The following is a 14,965-nucleotide window of genomic DNA, read 5'->3' as shown; positions in this document are numbered from 1 at the left end:
CGGCAGAAGCTTGGATAAGCGAATATCTTGGATAATAAGGAGGGATTAAGCAAAAGCCTATTAAACATCAAATTAGGTTATGATTTTACAAATTAAGCACCAAAACATCATGTTATACCACAAATTTGACAGAAAAAGTAGTTCAATACGCAGTAATGTTATACTGTAATTACTGTATTTATGAATTTAGCACCAAAATATCATGATATATTGAAAACATTGACTACAAAAATGGCTTGGATAATCCAGAAGCTTGGATAAGCGAGGCTTGGATAAGTGAGACTCTACTGTAATATGCTGTGTCCAGGTTGGGTCATCAAGTCCTCTGCTATGGCTGACTTCTCTGGTTGAGTTAGTCTGCAGGGCCTTTCATGTTCCTTGGTGTTTGGTTTGTCCCTATGTAGACTTGTCCACAGGTGCAGACGTGAGAGGATCCCTCGTGTCCTTTCCTGAACGTAGCATTTGTTAAGCGGCTGAGGGGGAAAAGGAAGGGGCCTGAGGCTGTTAGGAATGGTGGGAGTTGAAGTCCAAAACACCTAGAGGGAGGACTGAAGTTTTCCCAGGCCTGCTTAGCAGCTCCTCCTCCTGCCGGGCCTTCGGGAGGCGCTGGGCTTGGAGGAGGAGGAGGAGGAAGGCGGAGAGGAAGCGCCGTGGAGGAGGAGCGGGCCTTGCGTCGCCCTGGGAGGCCCGGCATGAACAAGGCGGAGATGGCGGACGAGGCCCTCTTCCTGCTGCTCCACAACGAGATGGTGGCGGGCCTCTACCGCGCCGCCGAGCAGGGAGACGGGGTGAGTCAGTAACGGCCTTGGGGCCAGGCTACACTGTCGAATTGGCGCACTTTTGGCACCGCTTTCACTGCCCTGGCTCAAGGCTACAATCCAGATAGATGTCTTTAGGCTACCCCCCCCAAATAATAATAATAATAATAATAATAATAATAATAATAATAATAATAATAATAATGGGGCTCGCCTTACCAAGCTGCAGATCCTACGGTCCCATAGCACTGAGCCATGGCCGTTAAAGTGGTGCCAGACTGCATTACTTCTGCAGTATAGATACATCTTCTCTGGCTGTCGAGCCCCCCCCCCCCCCTTTGCCGAGAGGGGAGGCCTTAATATCAAAACATGGATGATGCCAGAGGAGCCTTTGGGGACATCCCTGACTCCAGAAACCCCAAACTCCATAAGCGCCTCATACATGGGTCCCTCCAAATTGTATGCTCCCTTAACAGCTTATAATTCTATATCATTATTATTATATTATTATTTGCAGTCTTCCCAATGTATTCACCTTTAACAGTTTATAATTCTCGATCCTTATTATTATTATTATTATTTGCAGGCTTCCCAATGTATTCACCCATAACAGTTTATAATTCTCAATCCTTATTATATTATTATTATTTGCAGTCTTCCCAATGTATTCACCCATAACAGTTTATAATTCTTGATCCTTATTATATTATTATTATTTGCAGTCTTCCCAATGTATTCACCCTTAACAGTTTATAATACTCGATCCTTATTATTATTATTTGCAGTCTTCCCAATGTATTCACCCTTAACAGTTTATAATTCTCGATCCTTATTATTATTATTATTATTATTAGCAGTCTTCCCAATGTATTCACCCTCCCTCAACAGCCTATAATTCTCAGTCCTTATTTGCAGTTTTCTCAATGCATGTTCCCTCAATAACTTATAATTCTTGATCCTTCTTATATTATTATTATTATTATTATTATTATCAACACGACGACGTTGTATGGCACAGCAAACAAGATAGATATGCTGGATTTCGTTTCGCAAAACCACAAGTCGAACACTTCCCAAGTATCTAGGACTGTGTGATGTATTTTCTGATGATGTGTGCAGATCCCAGTAGGGTGGCCTTTTGCAGTTGGCAGATGGTGATTTTGTCAATGTCTATTGTTTCCAAATGCCGGCTGAGATCTTTTGGCACAGCACCCAGTGTGCCCATCACCACCGGGACCACCTGTACTGGTTTCTGCCAGAGTCTTTGAAGTTCAATCTTGAGGTCCTGATAGCGGCTGAGTTTTTCCTGTTGTTTTTCATCTATGCGACTGTCACCTGGGATGGCAACATCAATGATCCAAACCTTGTTCTTTTCCACAACTGTGATGTCTGGTGTGTTGTGTTCCAGAACTTTGTCAGTCTGGATTTGGAAGTCCTACAGTATCTTTGCGTGCTCATTTTATTATATTATTATTATTATTATTTTATTGTATGACACAGCAAACAAGATAGATATGCTGGATTTCGTTTCACAAAATCACAAGTCAAACACTTCCCAAGTGTCTAGGACTGTGTGATGTATTTTCGAATGATGCGTGCAGATCCCAGTAGGGTGGCCTTTTGCAGTTGACAGATCGTAATTTTGTCAATGTCTATTGTTTCCAAATGCCGGCTGAGATCTTTTGGCACGGCACCAAGTGTGCCCATCACCACCGGGACCACCTGCACTGGTTTCTGCCAGAGTCTTTGAAGTTCAATCTTGAGGTCCTGATAGCGGCTGAGTTTTTCCTGTTGTTTTTCGTCATTCGTTATTATTATTATTATTATTATTATTATTATTATTATTATTATTTGCAGTCTTCCCAATGTATTCACCCTCAACAGCCTATAATTCTCAATCCTTATTTGCAGTTTTCTCAATGCATGTTCCCTCAATAGCTTATAATTCTTGATCCTTCTTATATTATTATTATTATTATTATTTGCAGTCTTCCCAATGTATTCACCCTTAACAGCTTGTAATTCTCAATCATTCTTTTCTGCAGTTTCCCTTATTATTATTATTATTATTATTATTATTATTATTATTATTATTATTATTATTTGATACACAACAAGATCAGCAAACTAGATCACTATGCTGGCTTTTGTATTGCATCACACGTCAGACACTTCCCAAGTGTCTAGGACTATGTGATGTATTGCCGAATAATGCATGCAGATACAAGTAGGGTGGCCTTTTGCAGCTGACATACGGTAATTTTGTCAGCACTGATTGTTTTCAAGTGCTGGCCAAGGTCTTTAGGCACTGCACCCAGTGTGCCGATCACCACTGGCTTGTGCTAGAGCCTTTGCAGTTCGATCTTTAGATCCTCGTATCGCGTCAGCTTTTCCAGTTGCTTCTCATGGCTTCTGTTGTCACCTAGGATCGTAATATCGACAGTCCATACTATATTTTTTCCATGATCCTTATTATTATTATTATTATTATTATTATTATTTGCAGTCTCCCTAATGTGTCCACCCTTAACAGCTTATAATTCTCGATCCTTATTAATGTTGTTGTTATTATTTGAAGTCTCCCCCATGTATCCACCCTTAACAGCTTATAATTCTCAATCCTCCTTCTTATTTGCAGTTTCCCCAATGTATGTCTCCTTAATAGCGTATAATTCTTGATTCTTGATTCTTCTTCTATTATTATGATTATAATTATGATCATTATTGTTATTATTATTATCATCATTTACAGCAGGGGTCCCCAAACTTTTGAAGCAGAGGGCCGGTCCACAATCTTTCAGACTGTTGAGGGGCCGAATTATCATTTGAAAAAAAAATACAAACAAATTTCTATGCATACTGCACATGTCTTATTTGTAGTGCAACAACAACAACAACAACAAAAGAACAATACAATATTTAAAAATGAAAACAATTTTAACCAACATAAACCTATTAGGATTTCAATGGAAAGTGTGAGCCTACTACTGGTCAATGAGATAGTCAAGTTAATTAGGATTGTTGTTGTTGTGTGCCTTCAAGTCATGTCAGACTTTGGCCGAGCCTAAGTCTAAAATTAATTATTTATTTACTGCATTTATTTACTACATTTATATCCCACCCTTCTCACCCAGAAGGGGACTCAGAGCAGGTGTATGTACATACAATATATTATATTATTAGCATAACACAATATTAGCATTGTATATTACTATATTGAACTATACCACTATACTATTATATAATATGTAATATATAACATATAATTAATATTATTATATGGTATTACTATTAGTATTATATTGTATAACATAAGATTATTATCAATATTATATGTATATACAATCTATATATATAAAAGAGTGATGGCATCAGGGCAGCGGACAAAACAACAAAACTACAGGCCCCCCAACCTCGAAATTTAACAACACAACCCATCATTCACGGCTCTAGGTTGATACAACAAAAAGAAAAGAAAAATAAAGTCCTAATTACAGGGAGAGGAATAACAGTTTTTATCCAATTGCTGCCAGTTTGAAGGCAAAGCTCCGCCCACTTGGTTTCCTAGAAACCTGCTCAGCCCAGGGGACAGGCACAGTTAGGCCTCACTTAGGCCTCTTCCCCAGATTTTAACTGGATTATATGGCAGTGTAGACTCAAGGCCCTTCCACACAACTATATAACCCATTTAGAATCTTGTATTATCTGCTTTGAACTGGATTATCTTGACTCCACACTGCCATATAATCCACTTCAGTGTGCATACTAAACATAAAGACAACCATACAACAGACTTTCAATACCACCACTACCTCAACAATTTCTCACCAACACCACCAGACAACGCCACAGCAACGCGTGGCCGGGCACAGCTAGTATATTATATTATTAAAACTGATATAAAAATATTATATTATAAAACTGAGGGCGGGGGCCAGGTAAATGACCTTGGAGGGCCGCATCCGGCCCCCGGGCCTTAGTTTGGGGACCCCTGATTTACAGTCTCCCTAATGTATCCAGTACAGCTTATTTCTCGATCCTTCTTATTTGTGGTTTCCCCAGTGTATGCTCCCTTAATAGCTTATAATTCTCGTCATTATTAGTATTGTTGTTGCTGTTATTATTATTTACAGTCTCCCCAATATATCTGCCTGTAACAGCTTATAATCTTGATCCTTCTTCTTATTATTATTTGCAATCTCCTCAGTGTATGCTGCCTTAATAGCTTATAATTCTCAATCCTTATTATTATTAATAATGTTATCATTTGCGGTCTCCCCAATGTATCCACCTATAGCATCTTAATCTCCATCCTCCTCCTCCTCTTTCTGAGGAATCTGCCTCTTCGGATACATCTATGTTGTATATTACTGCAGCTTGACATCACTAACTGCCGTGGCTCAATGCTATGGAACCATGGGAGTTATAGTTTTACAAAGTGGATTCCATAGCATTAATTGTACAGTGTAAATGCACTCCTCCTCTTCCTCCACTGAGTTAATTGAATGCAAAGTACCCTTTTCATTTTGAACTTAGTTTGCTGCAGTTGATGAAAACTGGCCAAAGGGAAAAAGTGGGAGGAGAAGCAAGAATCTGGAACATTTTTAAAAACATTGGAGCAGGTGGGAAGACAGGATTAATCAGGACTGTCTCTACCAAATTGGGATATTAGGAAGGTATGCAGTAGCACTTCTGGTCCTCTGTGAAATAGTCCTTTGAGACTGCAGTTTTGTTGCCTAGATTACCTGCTTCTTTATTAATTTAGAATATCCTTTTCTATTGCCATGAGTTCTTACATCACAGAACCCTTCTGCCCATTTCAAGTGTCATGTTGAACTATTGTAAAATCAAGGAAGTGAAGGAGTTTTTTTAAAAAAAAACTTCAAAAATAAATTAAAATATGTGTGTATGTATATTCTTCTGATATATTTTGTGTCCACATTTGCACTTAGCACAAGATTGTTTTTTTTTTACCTTGTAGGAAAATGGAAGATGCATCACTAAACTGGAAAACATGGGATTTAGAGTAGGACAGGGTTTAATAGAAAGGTGAGTGGAATGCATACATTCTCAACGTATTCTCTACAGACTTTCTAGCAGGTTTCCACCTATCCTTCTAGGAACAGTATGCTAATCCTGAAAAATTCTACTTTCAATAAAGACTCAGTAGTTCTGTAAGAGAAATTGTTTATAATTATGCTCTGCATCTATAGAAGTGGTCAATTAAGGGTTAAAACATTGGTTGCTAAAGTTTGTAGGGTTTTGTGAAATCACAGGGTACTGACTTGAATAAGGGAATGTGAAGACCAGTCTTCCACACTATGTTATACTTTGCATTACTCAGTTGGCTTCCATCTGTGGGGCACCAGTGCTATTTTCTTTTATTTACTGGTATTTACATTCTAAAAAGAAAGAGATAAAATGAAGATGAGCAGAGAAGAGACTGGCTTGATAAGAAATTAAAAATGGGTCCTGTGTTGAACTTTGAGGATAAAAGTTGATCTGGAAAAGTGTGAAAACCGTAGTGTTACAATTCTGAGAGCTTTGAAATCATATTTTATTTCTTTATATGTTAATTGAAATTTCTCATAGTTCATAATGTCACAATTATGTTTTGTTTCCATTTTAAGGACATGTCTCCTTGGATTCATGTTGTACTGAAAAATATCTAAACAATATCTAAAATTTAATTAGGGCTAAATCTAATATTAGTCATACTTAATGTTACTCTATTGACATTTATTAATCTTTTTGATGAACAGCTCCCATTATTTCAGTGAGTCTGATCTATGTAGGATTAATGCTCCAGCTAGGCAAAGAGCACCAATATCTGCAGTGGATCTGGGGTACCAATATTCTGTCCTTCTGACTCTTTGCAGTTCTAAATATTAAAACATGTATGAGGGCTGCAACCCTTGGTATTTTAAAGAGACATTGCTGCTCCTGAAGGCTTCTAGAAGAGCAGGTCATCCTTTTATAGGCAGAAAAAAGGCACTTCAAGATGGTTGGATGGGTCAAGAGCTGTGTAAAATAACCTTGATGCCATAAGCAGCCCCTGGCTTATACTTTGACCATGGCTATTAAATCCATAGAAGTGAATGCATGCAATATTTATATATATTAGGAAAGGAAACGGAGAAAAACGTTTATTTTTTTAAAAAAAATGCCTGCTATTGTTTAATCAATGGCATTGCAATAGGTGTTGTTAATAATGTGCATTAGTTTAATGTCACATGAAAATAGAAAGGGGTTCTACATAAATTTGGATTATTTTTCTGTCTCGCTGACTTTATTCTATTGACAGTTCTCTGTGTCTTAGATAAAGGTCTTTCATGCCATCTGAACTTTTAAAAAATCAGCAATAGATGGTACCTGCCTTCAGCCATGCAGAATGCATATGCTTTACCATTGAGTTATGTTTCCTCCTTTAATATTCCTTAACTCTCTTCCATTAAAATGGATTGGTGCAACTTGAAGGCTGCTAGGGGTGTTTTAGTCTAATACCGTTATCTTAAAAAGTGATGTTTCTAGACTTGGCCCTTCTCTCACTGCCAGCCAAGATAATGTGCCAGTGTTTCATCTTTCTTTCCTGTTCAGCAAAGCGATCAGATTGTCATTTTCTAGATTAGAATGACTCCCACCATTCCTTACTAGACTTGCAAGATCTGTCTGGAATTGCAATCCTACAATAGTGGATTATAATTTTTCCACCCTTTCTATTTAAGGATTGTTTCTGTATGTAATTCATTATTTTCATGACTGCTGTTTTTTAACTTATGTGACAATAACAACATGTTGCTTCTATTTTGGATTGCTTTCACTTAGGTTTACCAAAGATACTGCCAGATTCAAGGATGAATTAGATATAATGAAGTTTATCTGCAAAGATTTTTGGACGACAGTATTTAAAAAGCAAATTGATAATCTCAGAACCAACCATCAGGTATTTCTATTGTAAGAATACAGAATCTGAAGAGTGATTATCCATTCCGTGTATCAGTCAGTACTAATTTATTATTTATTTATTTACAGCATTTATATTCCGCCCTTCTCACCCCGAAGGAGACTCAGGGCGGATCACATTACACATATAGGCAAATATTCAATGCCTTTTAACATAGAACAAAGACAAGACAAACATAGGCTCCGAGCGGCCTCGAACTCATGACCTCCTGGTCAGAGTGATTAATTGCAGCTGTTTGCAACTGGCTTGCTCTCCCGCCTGTGCCACAGCCCGGGCCTGTGTCACATCAGAAAGTGTGTGTATATATATATGAGAGAGAGAGAGAGAGAGAGAGAGAGAGAGAGAGCTTTTATTGAGCTTCAGAGACAAATATGTCCAGTTAAAATAGCTGGGATTTTACTGAAATATACAATTACTAGAATTATCTAGTTAGCATTTTCTGTATTCAATTCAAACAGTTTGAACTGAATGAAGAAAGGTTCAGTCAAAATGATCCAGGGACTGAAAGTGACCTCTTGTGCAAGATTATAGCTTTTGGTCCTTTTTTAGCTTAGAAAAAGTGTTTTGTGGCGAGGGATATGATGAAGATGTATACGGATATGTATACTGATGAGAAAGTAGGCAGATGGAAAGTTTTCTCTATCTCCTAATATTGAATGGTTTGTTGAAGCTGAATGAAGAAAACTTTAGAGTGTGCAATAAATAGCTTTGTAGGGAGAGAGATAAGTGTGTGTGGATACACATGCACTAACCCCAGCCCTCCCTCCCAAGTAGCTGATTGACATGAGTACAGTTTAATCCACAGAGCTGTACTTGACAATGGAGTCAAAAGTTTAGCCAAGTGGTTCTTTGCCTTCTTGTGGTTTACTGAATATGGTGGAAACTCTGAAACCCCTCCCCTGAAAAACACACATGCACACAAACTTTGCATTTAGTTTATTGCACTATATTGGAAATTTATTTCCTTCATATAGGCTCTCTCTCTTAATTATTTCTCCTGAATAGACCCCAATCTGGAAGGAAACTAAATTACAATGAACATTTGAAAAGATTAACATTTTACCTTGGAAGTTTAGGAAAAAATTCATGAGGACAAGAGAAACAGGAAAAGAACTAAAATTGGGACAGAGGGAATCATTGTTGTGACTTGTCCATGGGTTCCCTTAAAGGACATCCATCAATATACAGTGTGAAAAAAGTATTTAGTCAGATACCAATTGTACAAGTTTTTCCACTTAAAAAGATGAGAGAGGGCTGTAATTGACATCATAGGTGGACCTCAACTATGAGAGACAACATGAGAAAATACATCCAGAACATCACATTGTCTGATTTTTTATGAATGTATTTGCAAATTGTGATGGAAAATAAGTATTTGGTCACCTACAAACAAGATTTCTGGGTCTCACAGACGCGTAACTTCTTCTTTAAGAGGCTCCTCTTAAAGCAGTTACACTCCAAACTCCACTATGGTGAAGAACAAAGAGCTGTCAAAGGACACCAGAAACAAAATTGTGGCCCTGCACCAGACCGGGAAGACTGAATCTGCAATAGGCAAGCAGCTTCATGTGAAGAAATCAACGGTGTGAGCAATAATTAGAAAATGAAAGAGATACAAGACCACTGATAATCTCCCTCGATTTGGAGCTTCATGCAAGATCTCACCCCGTGGGGTCAAAATGATCACGGTGAGCAAAAATCCCAGAACGGGGGGAGTTAGTGAATGACCTGCAGAGAGCTGAGGCCAACGTGACAAAAGGCTACCATCAGTAACACACTGCGCCGCCAGGGACTCAAATCCTGCAGTGCCAGACGTGTCCTCCTGCTTAAGCCAGTACATGTCTGGGGCCAACTGAAGTTTGCCAAAGAGCATTTGGATGATCCAGAAGAGTATTGGGAGAATGTCATATGGTCAGATGAAACCAAAGTAGAACTGTTTGGCAGAAACACAACTCGTGTTTGGAGGAGAAAGAATTCTGAGTTGCATCCAAAGAACATAATACCTACTGTGAATCATGGGGGTGGCAACATTGTGCTTTGGAGATGTTTCTCTGCAAAGGGACCATGGCGACTGATCCGTATACATGAAAGAATGAATGGGGCCATGTATCGTGAGATTTTGAGTGCAAACCTCCTTCCATCAGGAAGGGCATGATGAAACATGGCTGGGTCTTTCAGCATGACAATGATCCCAAGCACGCGAATAATGCACAATATCTATAATAATGTAGAGCAAAGTGTATGTGTATATACACTTACAAATTCCCACAAATTATAATACAAATCAATATTCTAACAGCTCTATATTAGAGTATTTCTCATCAAAATAATAGTTTTCAAAATATCATCCACAATGGTACAATTTCATGTTATAATCTTAACACCATATATTATTGAAGGACATAAAGAGACAACCAGTCAATATGTTTCCTGGAGTTGCGTGGAGTCTTTGGTCTTTATCACTTGAAGTAAAGTTTTTCAGTCTCCAAAATAATAGTTTTTATGTTCAAAGGAATTCTTTTGGTTTGCAATGCCAAGAAATGATACACGTTCAAAGGAATTCTTCTTGTAGATAGCAATGCCAGGAAATGATATACACACAACAAGGTCTCCCCGGGATGTTCCCCTTGTTTCATTTTCACTTCCTCGGGTGTTGTGTTTTAATCAAGTTGTACTCAGTATGCTAAATAAAGGAGTAAAAATAACATACACAATAGATATATGAAACTCCCATATTCACGTTACTAAGGAAAGGTTATGATAAACAATATAATAAAAACACACCTCTCTACTCACATTCTTATCTATGATACCGGCTCTGTTTGAAGTGGAGTTCTATAGCGAGCAAATGAAAGATTTCCAGGATGCCTCTTAAGTAAGGAACATACTACAGAAAACAGGTGTATTCGATTCTATCATTTAGCCCCTGAGGAAATAGTGTTTGTAGTTTAAAAATCCAAAAGGATTCTCTTTGTAGAAGAAGTTTTTTTACATCTGCATTTGGTCTGGGCAATACTTTTTCCAAAGCGCAAAATTTAAAGCTATAGTACATATGGGCTTTTTCGTTAAAGTGTACATACAGTGAAGAGTCAGTGGACCCATTTCTTATGCGTGAACGATGTTCGCTTATCCTAGTTTTAAGGGGTCTGGTAGTTATTCCAATATAAAGTAGTTTACATGGGCATTGTAGTACGTACACTACATTATCAGTAGAACATGTTGTCAAATGTTGCAATGTGATATTAATTTTAAGTGTTGGATGAGAGTATATTTTGCCCTTAAGTGATTGCTGACAACAGTTGCAGTGGCCACAGCTAGTGTGACCCTTAGTGGTAGGTTTATGGAATGTAGTAGGAGAGTTGTATTCTGAATGGATCATAAGATCTCTTAAATTTCTAGATCTTTTATGTGCAATTATAGGTTTGTTTTGGCAACCAGGAATGTCTTCTAATAAATGCCAGTGTTTTGCAATAATCCTAGAAATTTTAGATGAATATTGTGTCAAGGTCAGAGGCCAAATTATACGGTTATTACGTTTCTTTGGTCGTTCCTGTAGTAGCTCACTTCTATTGATGGAGTTGGCTACCATCAGTAACACACTACGCCGCCAGGGACTCAAATCCTGCAGTGCCAGACGTGTCCTCCTGCTTAAGCCAGTACATGTCTGGGGCCAACTGAAGTTTGCCAAAGAGCATTTGGATGATCCAGAAGAGTATTGGGAGAATGTCATATGGTCAGATGAAACCAAAGTAGAACTGTTTGGCAGAAACACAACTCGTGTTTGGAGGAGAAAGAATTCTGAGTTGCATCCAAAGAACATAATACCTACTGTGAATCATGGGGGTGGCAACATTGTGCTTTGGAGATGTTTCTCTGCAAAGGGACCATGGCGACTGATCCGTATACATGAAAGAATGAATGGGGCCATGTATCGTGAGATTTTGAGTGCAAACCTCCTTCCATCAGGAAGGGCACTGATGATGAAACATGGCTGGGTCTTTCGGCATGACAATGATCCCAAGCACACCAGGGCAACAAAGGAGTGCCTTCATAAGAAGCATTTCAAGGTCCTGGAGTGGCCTAGCCAGTCTCCAGATCTCAACCCTATAGAAAACATTTGGAGGAAATTGAAAGTCCGTGTTGCCCAGCGACAACCCCAAAATATCACTGCTCTTGAGATCTGCATGGAGGACTGGGCCAACATACCAGCAACAGTGTGTGCCAACCTTGTGAGGACTTACAGAAAATGTTTAACCTCTGTCATTGCCAATAAAGGATATATAACAAAGTATTGAGATGAACTTTCGTTATGGACCAAATACTTACTTTCCACCACAATTTGCAAATTAATTAGTGAAAAATCAGACAATGTGGTTTTCTGGATGTGTTTTCTCATATTGTCTCTCTTAGTTGAAGTCTACCTATGATGTCAATTACAGGCCTCTCTCGTCTTTTTAAGTGGGAGAATTTGTACAATTGGTATCTGACTACTTTTTTCCACACTGTACCCCCCAGATTCTGTGGAGCCAAGAACATTAATATAGTGTATATTTGGACATATTCTGTGCACTGATGTTTACTTATGTTCATGGTTCCTTGCTAAATTGACACACTAACAGTTCTTGCACAGGCAGTCCAGGCAACAGCAGGATACACACGCAATAAAGGAAGTTTAATATGGAAAATATTGTTATCTTTCTGCAGGGCATTTATGTACTTCAGGATAACAAATTCCGTCTCCTGACTCAAATGTCAGCTGGGAAACAGTATCTGGAACACGCTCCTAAGGTATGTATTCTGATGTTCATAATAGTAGCTTCAACGGTGGGTTCTTCTGTGTGTTTGAATGTAAGCTCTACATAGTTTGTTTTGTGTATGTCTATGCAAAGGGGATGAAATTGCAGTTCCCTACCTCTCCAAACACTTGTGGGGTGGGGACAGAGGTAACTGTGCTTTCACAAGAACTGGCACAGCTGTTTTCCCAATGAGAATGATGGGAAAAATGCCTTCCACTCAGAAGGCCATAAAAGCTAAAAAAAAAAAAAAGAAGTTATCTCTCAGGAGATTCCTGCCCTGTTGTCATGAATCTTGGCTTGATAGCATTTCCATTACAGTTCTTCTTCCTTTTGTTTACTTAGTACCTGTACATTTATGCTGAACTTCCCTGGCATGGAAGAAATAATTTTGTCTGATTTTTTTTCTTTAGTATTTGGCATTTACTTGTGGATTAATTAGAGGTGCTTTGTCAAACCTGGGGATAAAGAGTATTGTTACAGCTGAAGTTTCGACAATGCCAGCATGTAAGTGAACTTCCTATTAGTAAAATTAAAGATATTTGTATTAACCATCTCTTCCACTAGATCAAGCAGTTGTTCAGACACTGACATGCATAAACAATATGAAATTAGGTGAATAATGAGCAATACATCATCATAATTACAAGAATGGAGAAATGTGTATCTAAAGCAGTGGTTCCCAACCCAAAGGTTTTCTGTGAGGTTGCCATGCAGTGAAAAATTTAATAAGAGAAAACAAAAAATCATATAATCATGTCCTGCACAGAGGTTTGTTTGCATAAATGTTTAATGATCTTTCGTTCGTTGTATTAGCTTGTTGTGAAGTCCAGATTCAGAATGAGGGTGCTGCTCGGCTTGTGATTGTTTCTCAGTACACATGCATTGAGTACCTAGCCTTGTTTCTTGCGGGCGACAATGTTTTCTCTTCGATACCAGAAAATTCTGTAAAATATAATAAATTGTATGTTGACATGAATCGAAAGATCCTGCTTCTAGAAATCTGATGCTTAGCACATTGCATTATTTTCCTCCTTTGGCCAGTTGAGCAGCCATCCAGGAACAATCAACCACAAGCCGAGCAGTACTGTAAGGTTCAGTACCATAGTTATCACCGTAGCAGTGCCAATAGCTTTAATTTTTAATGTATCGGGGTATCTGCCTCTATAAAATATGGTCACAAGTCAAAAAAGGTTGGGAACCACTGATCTGAAAGCAAAACCAGGGTTCTGGGCTAAATCCAGTGTTAGTTACAGCTGGATAGACCGAGCCAAATCAGTGGTAATTCTGCATTAAGAATAATTTTAATGGCTGTCAAATTGGGGCCATCATTGGAATTGGTGCACAGTGGTTTGGAAAAAATAATTTTAGGCAACAGCTAGAATCCACTAGCCATCCCAGTCTCTAGGTTAGATTTAATCCCAGTTTGGAAAAGGTTTTCTTTTGCCAGGGTGACTGGAGATTCTGGGGGATTCCAGAAACTTTTCAAACTCTTGTTAAATTCTTACTTGTGAAGTGTCAAACATAATAGAACTAGATCTTGCTCTAGATTTCACAGCTTTTTGTGTATCTTATGAAATATGTCATGCTGAACCATTTTGTGTTCCCTCCGCCCCTGTTGTACCAAGCCGTTTGTAGTTGGATCTTTGGGGATGTAGGAGTGATTGAAATAGGACTGCCTTCATGTATCCCTTTTAAAAAAATAAATTTTCAATGTCTGCTGATTTCAGATAGCATTTATTTTTGAATAGAAAAGTTTAGGATCATCTTGTAACAGTGTTTTATATAAAAAAAACAAATCAGCTAAAATCCCAGTTCACGAAAGTGGTAGTGGTGTCAGCAGAGATATTTTTGTTTGCTTGTGTTTTTGGACCTAATGCTTTCTGTGGAGGGTCTCCACAAAGTTCCCCATACTTGAGATAGATGGGTAATTGCTTCTATTGTGAAAGGTAGATATACTATAACTTTGTTTCTTTTTTTGTAGGCAAATTTCAGGTGATGATACAGAAGATATAGACCTGTACAGAATCTGCTTTTTCATTTGTAAAATGTTAAAATCAACTGTATATTTTATTTATAATTATAGGTACATGCAGCTGTCAAATGTTCTGTAAAACTGCAAGTAACTGTCAAGGCCAATGGCCACTTTTCATGTATTTTTAAAAAGTTATGTTTCATTTTGTCTCCAAAATGTATTTTACAACTTTGTAAATATGTAATGGAAACCTTAATTAAATGTTGAATTCTAATATATGGTTAAGCATGCAGTATTTTGATACCGCTATGAAGAATCTGTTCAAGGTACAAATCTATCTGAGATTGTCAACTAAGGTGACATTTAACCATTCATTGAAATATGCTAGTTTTAGCTCACAAAAGCGTTTTTAATTGCAGTCTGAGAAAGATTTATGTTGTGTCTACTGTAAGAGACAAATACAGCAGTCCCTTCA

The 14,965-nt window shown here is 38.1% G+C and overlaps 1 protein-coding gene across 1 annotated transcript; it reads left to right on the top strand.

Annotated features, from left to right (window-relative positions):
* The first annotated feature begins 463 nt into the window (after positions 1-463).
* Positions 464-14,764, top strand: trappc6b (trafficking protein particle complex subunit 6B). Its single transcript, XM_003214389.4, has 6 exons — positions 464-788; positions 5,740-5,807; positions 7,584-7,701; positions 12,427-12,510; positions 12,929-13,022; positions 14,500-14,764. The coding sequence occupies exons 1-6, from the start codon at positions 693-695 to the stop codon at positions 14,529-14,531; spliced, it is 492 nt and encodes a 163-aa protein (XP_003214437.2). The 5' UTR covers positions 464-692; the 3' UTR covers positions 14,532-14,764.
* Positions 14,765-14,965: the final 201 nt, after the last annotated feature.

This window comes from Anolis carolinensis, chromosome 1, assembly GCF_035594765.1.
Source record: "Anolis carolinensis isolate JA03-04 chromosome 1, rAnoCar3.1.pri, whole genome shotgun sequence".
NCBI classification, from domain to species: Eukaryota; Metazoa; Chordata; class Lepidosauria; order Squamata; family Dactyloidae; genus Anolis; species Anolis carolinensis.
The sequence above is the reverse complement of the archived record's forward strand: the minus strand, read 5'-3'. Positions and strand labels throughout refer to the sequence as shown.

What these genes read in the sequence shown, in the direction of transcription:
- trappc6b (XM_003214389.4), top strand. Translation starts at nt 693, where the DNA reads ATGAACAAGGCGGAGATGGCGGACGAGGCCCTCTTCCTGCTGCTCCAC. An exon ending in ATCTCAGAACCAACCATCAG is followed by an intron (nt 7,702 to 12,426) that starts GTATTTCTATTG and finishes ATCTTTCTGCAG; the next exon opens with GGCATTTATGTACTTCAGGA. An exon ending in AGTTTCGACAATGCCAGCAT is followed by an intron (nt 13,023 to 14,499) that starts GTAAGTGAACTT and finishes CTTTTTTTGTAG; the next exon opens with GCAAATTTCAGGTGATGATA.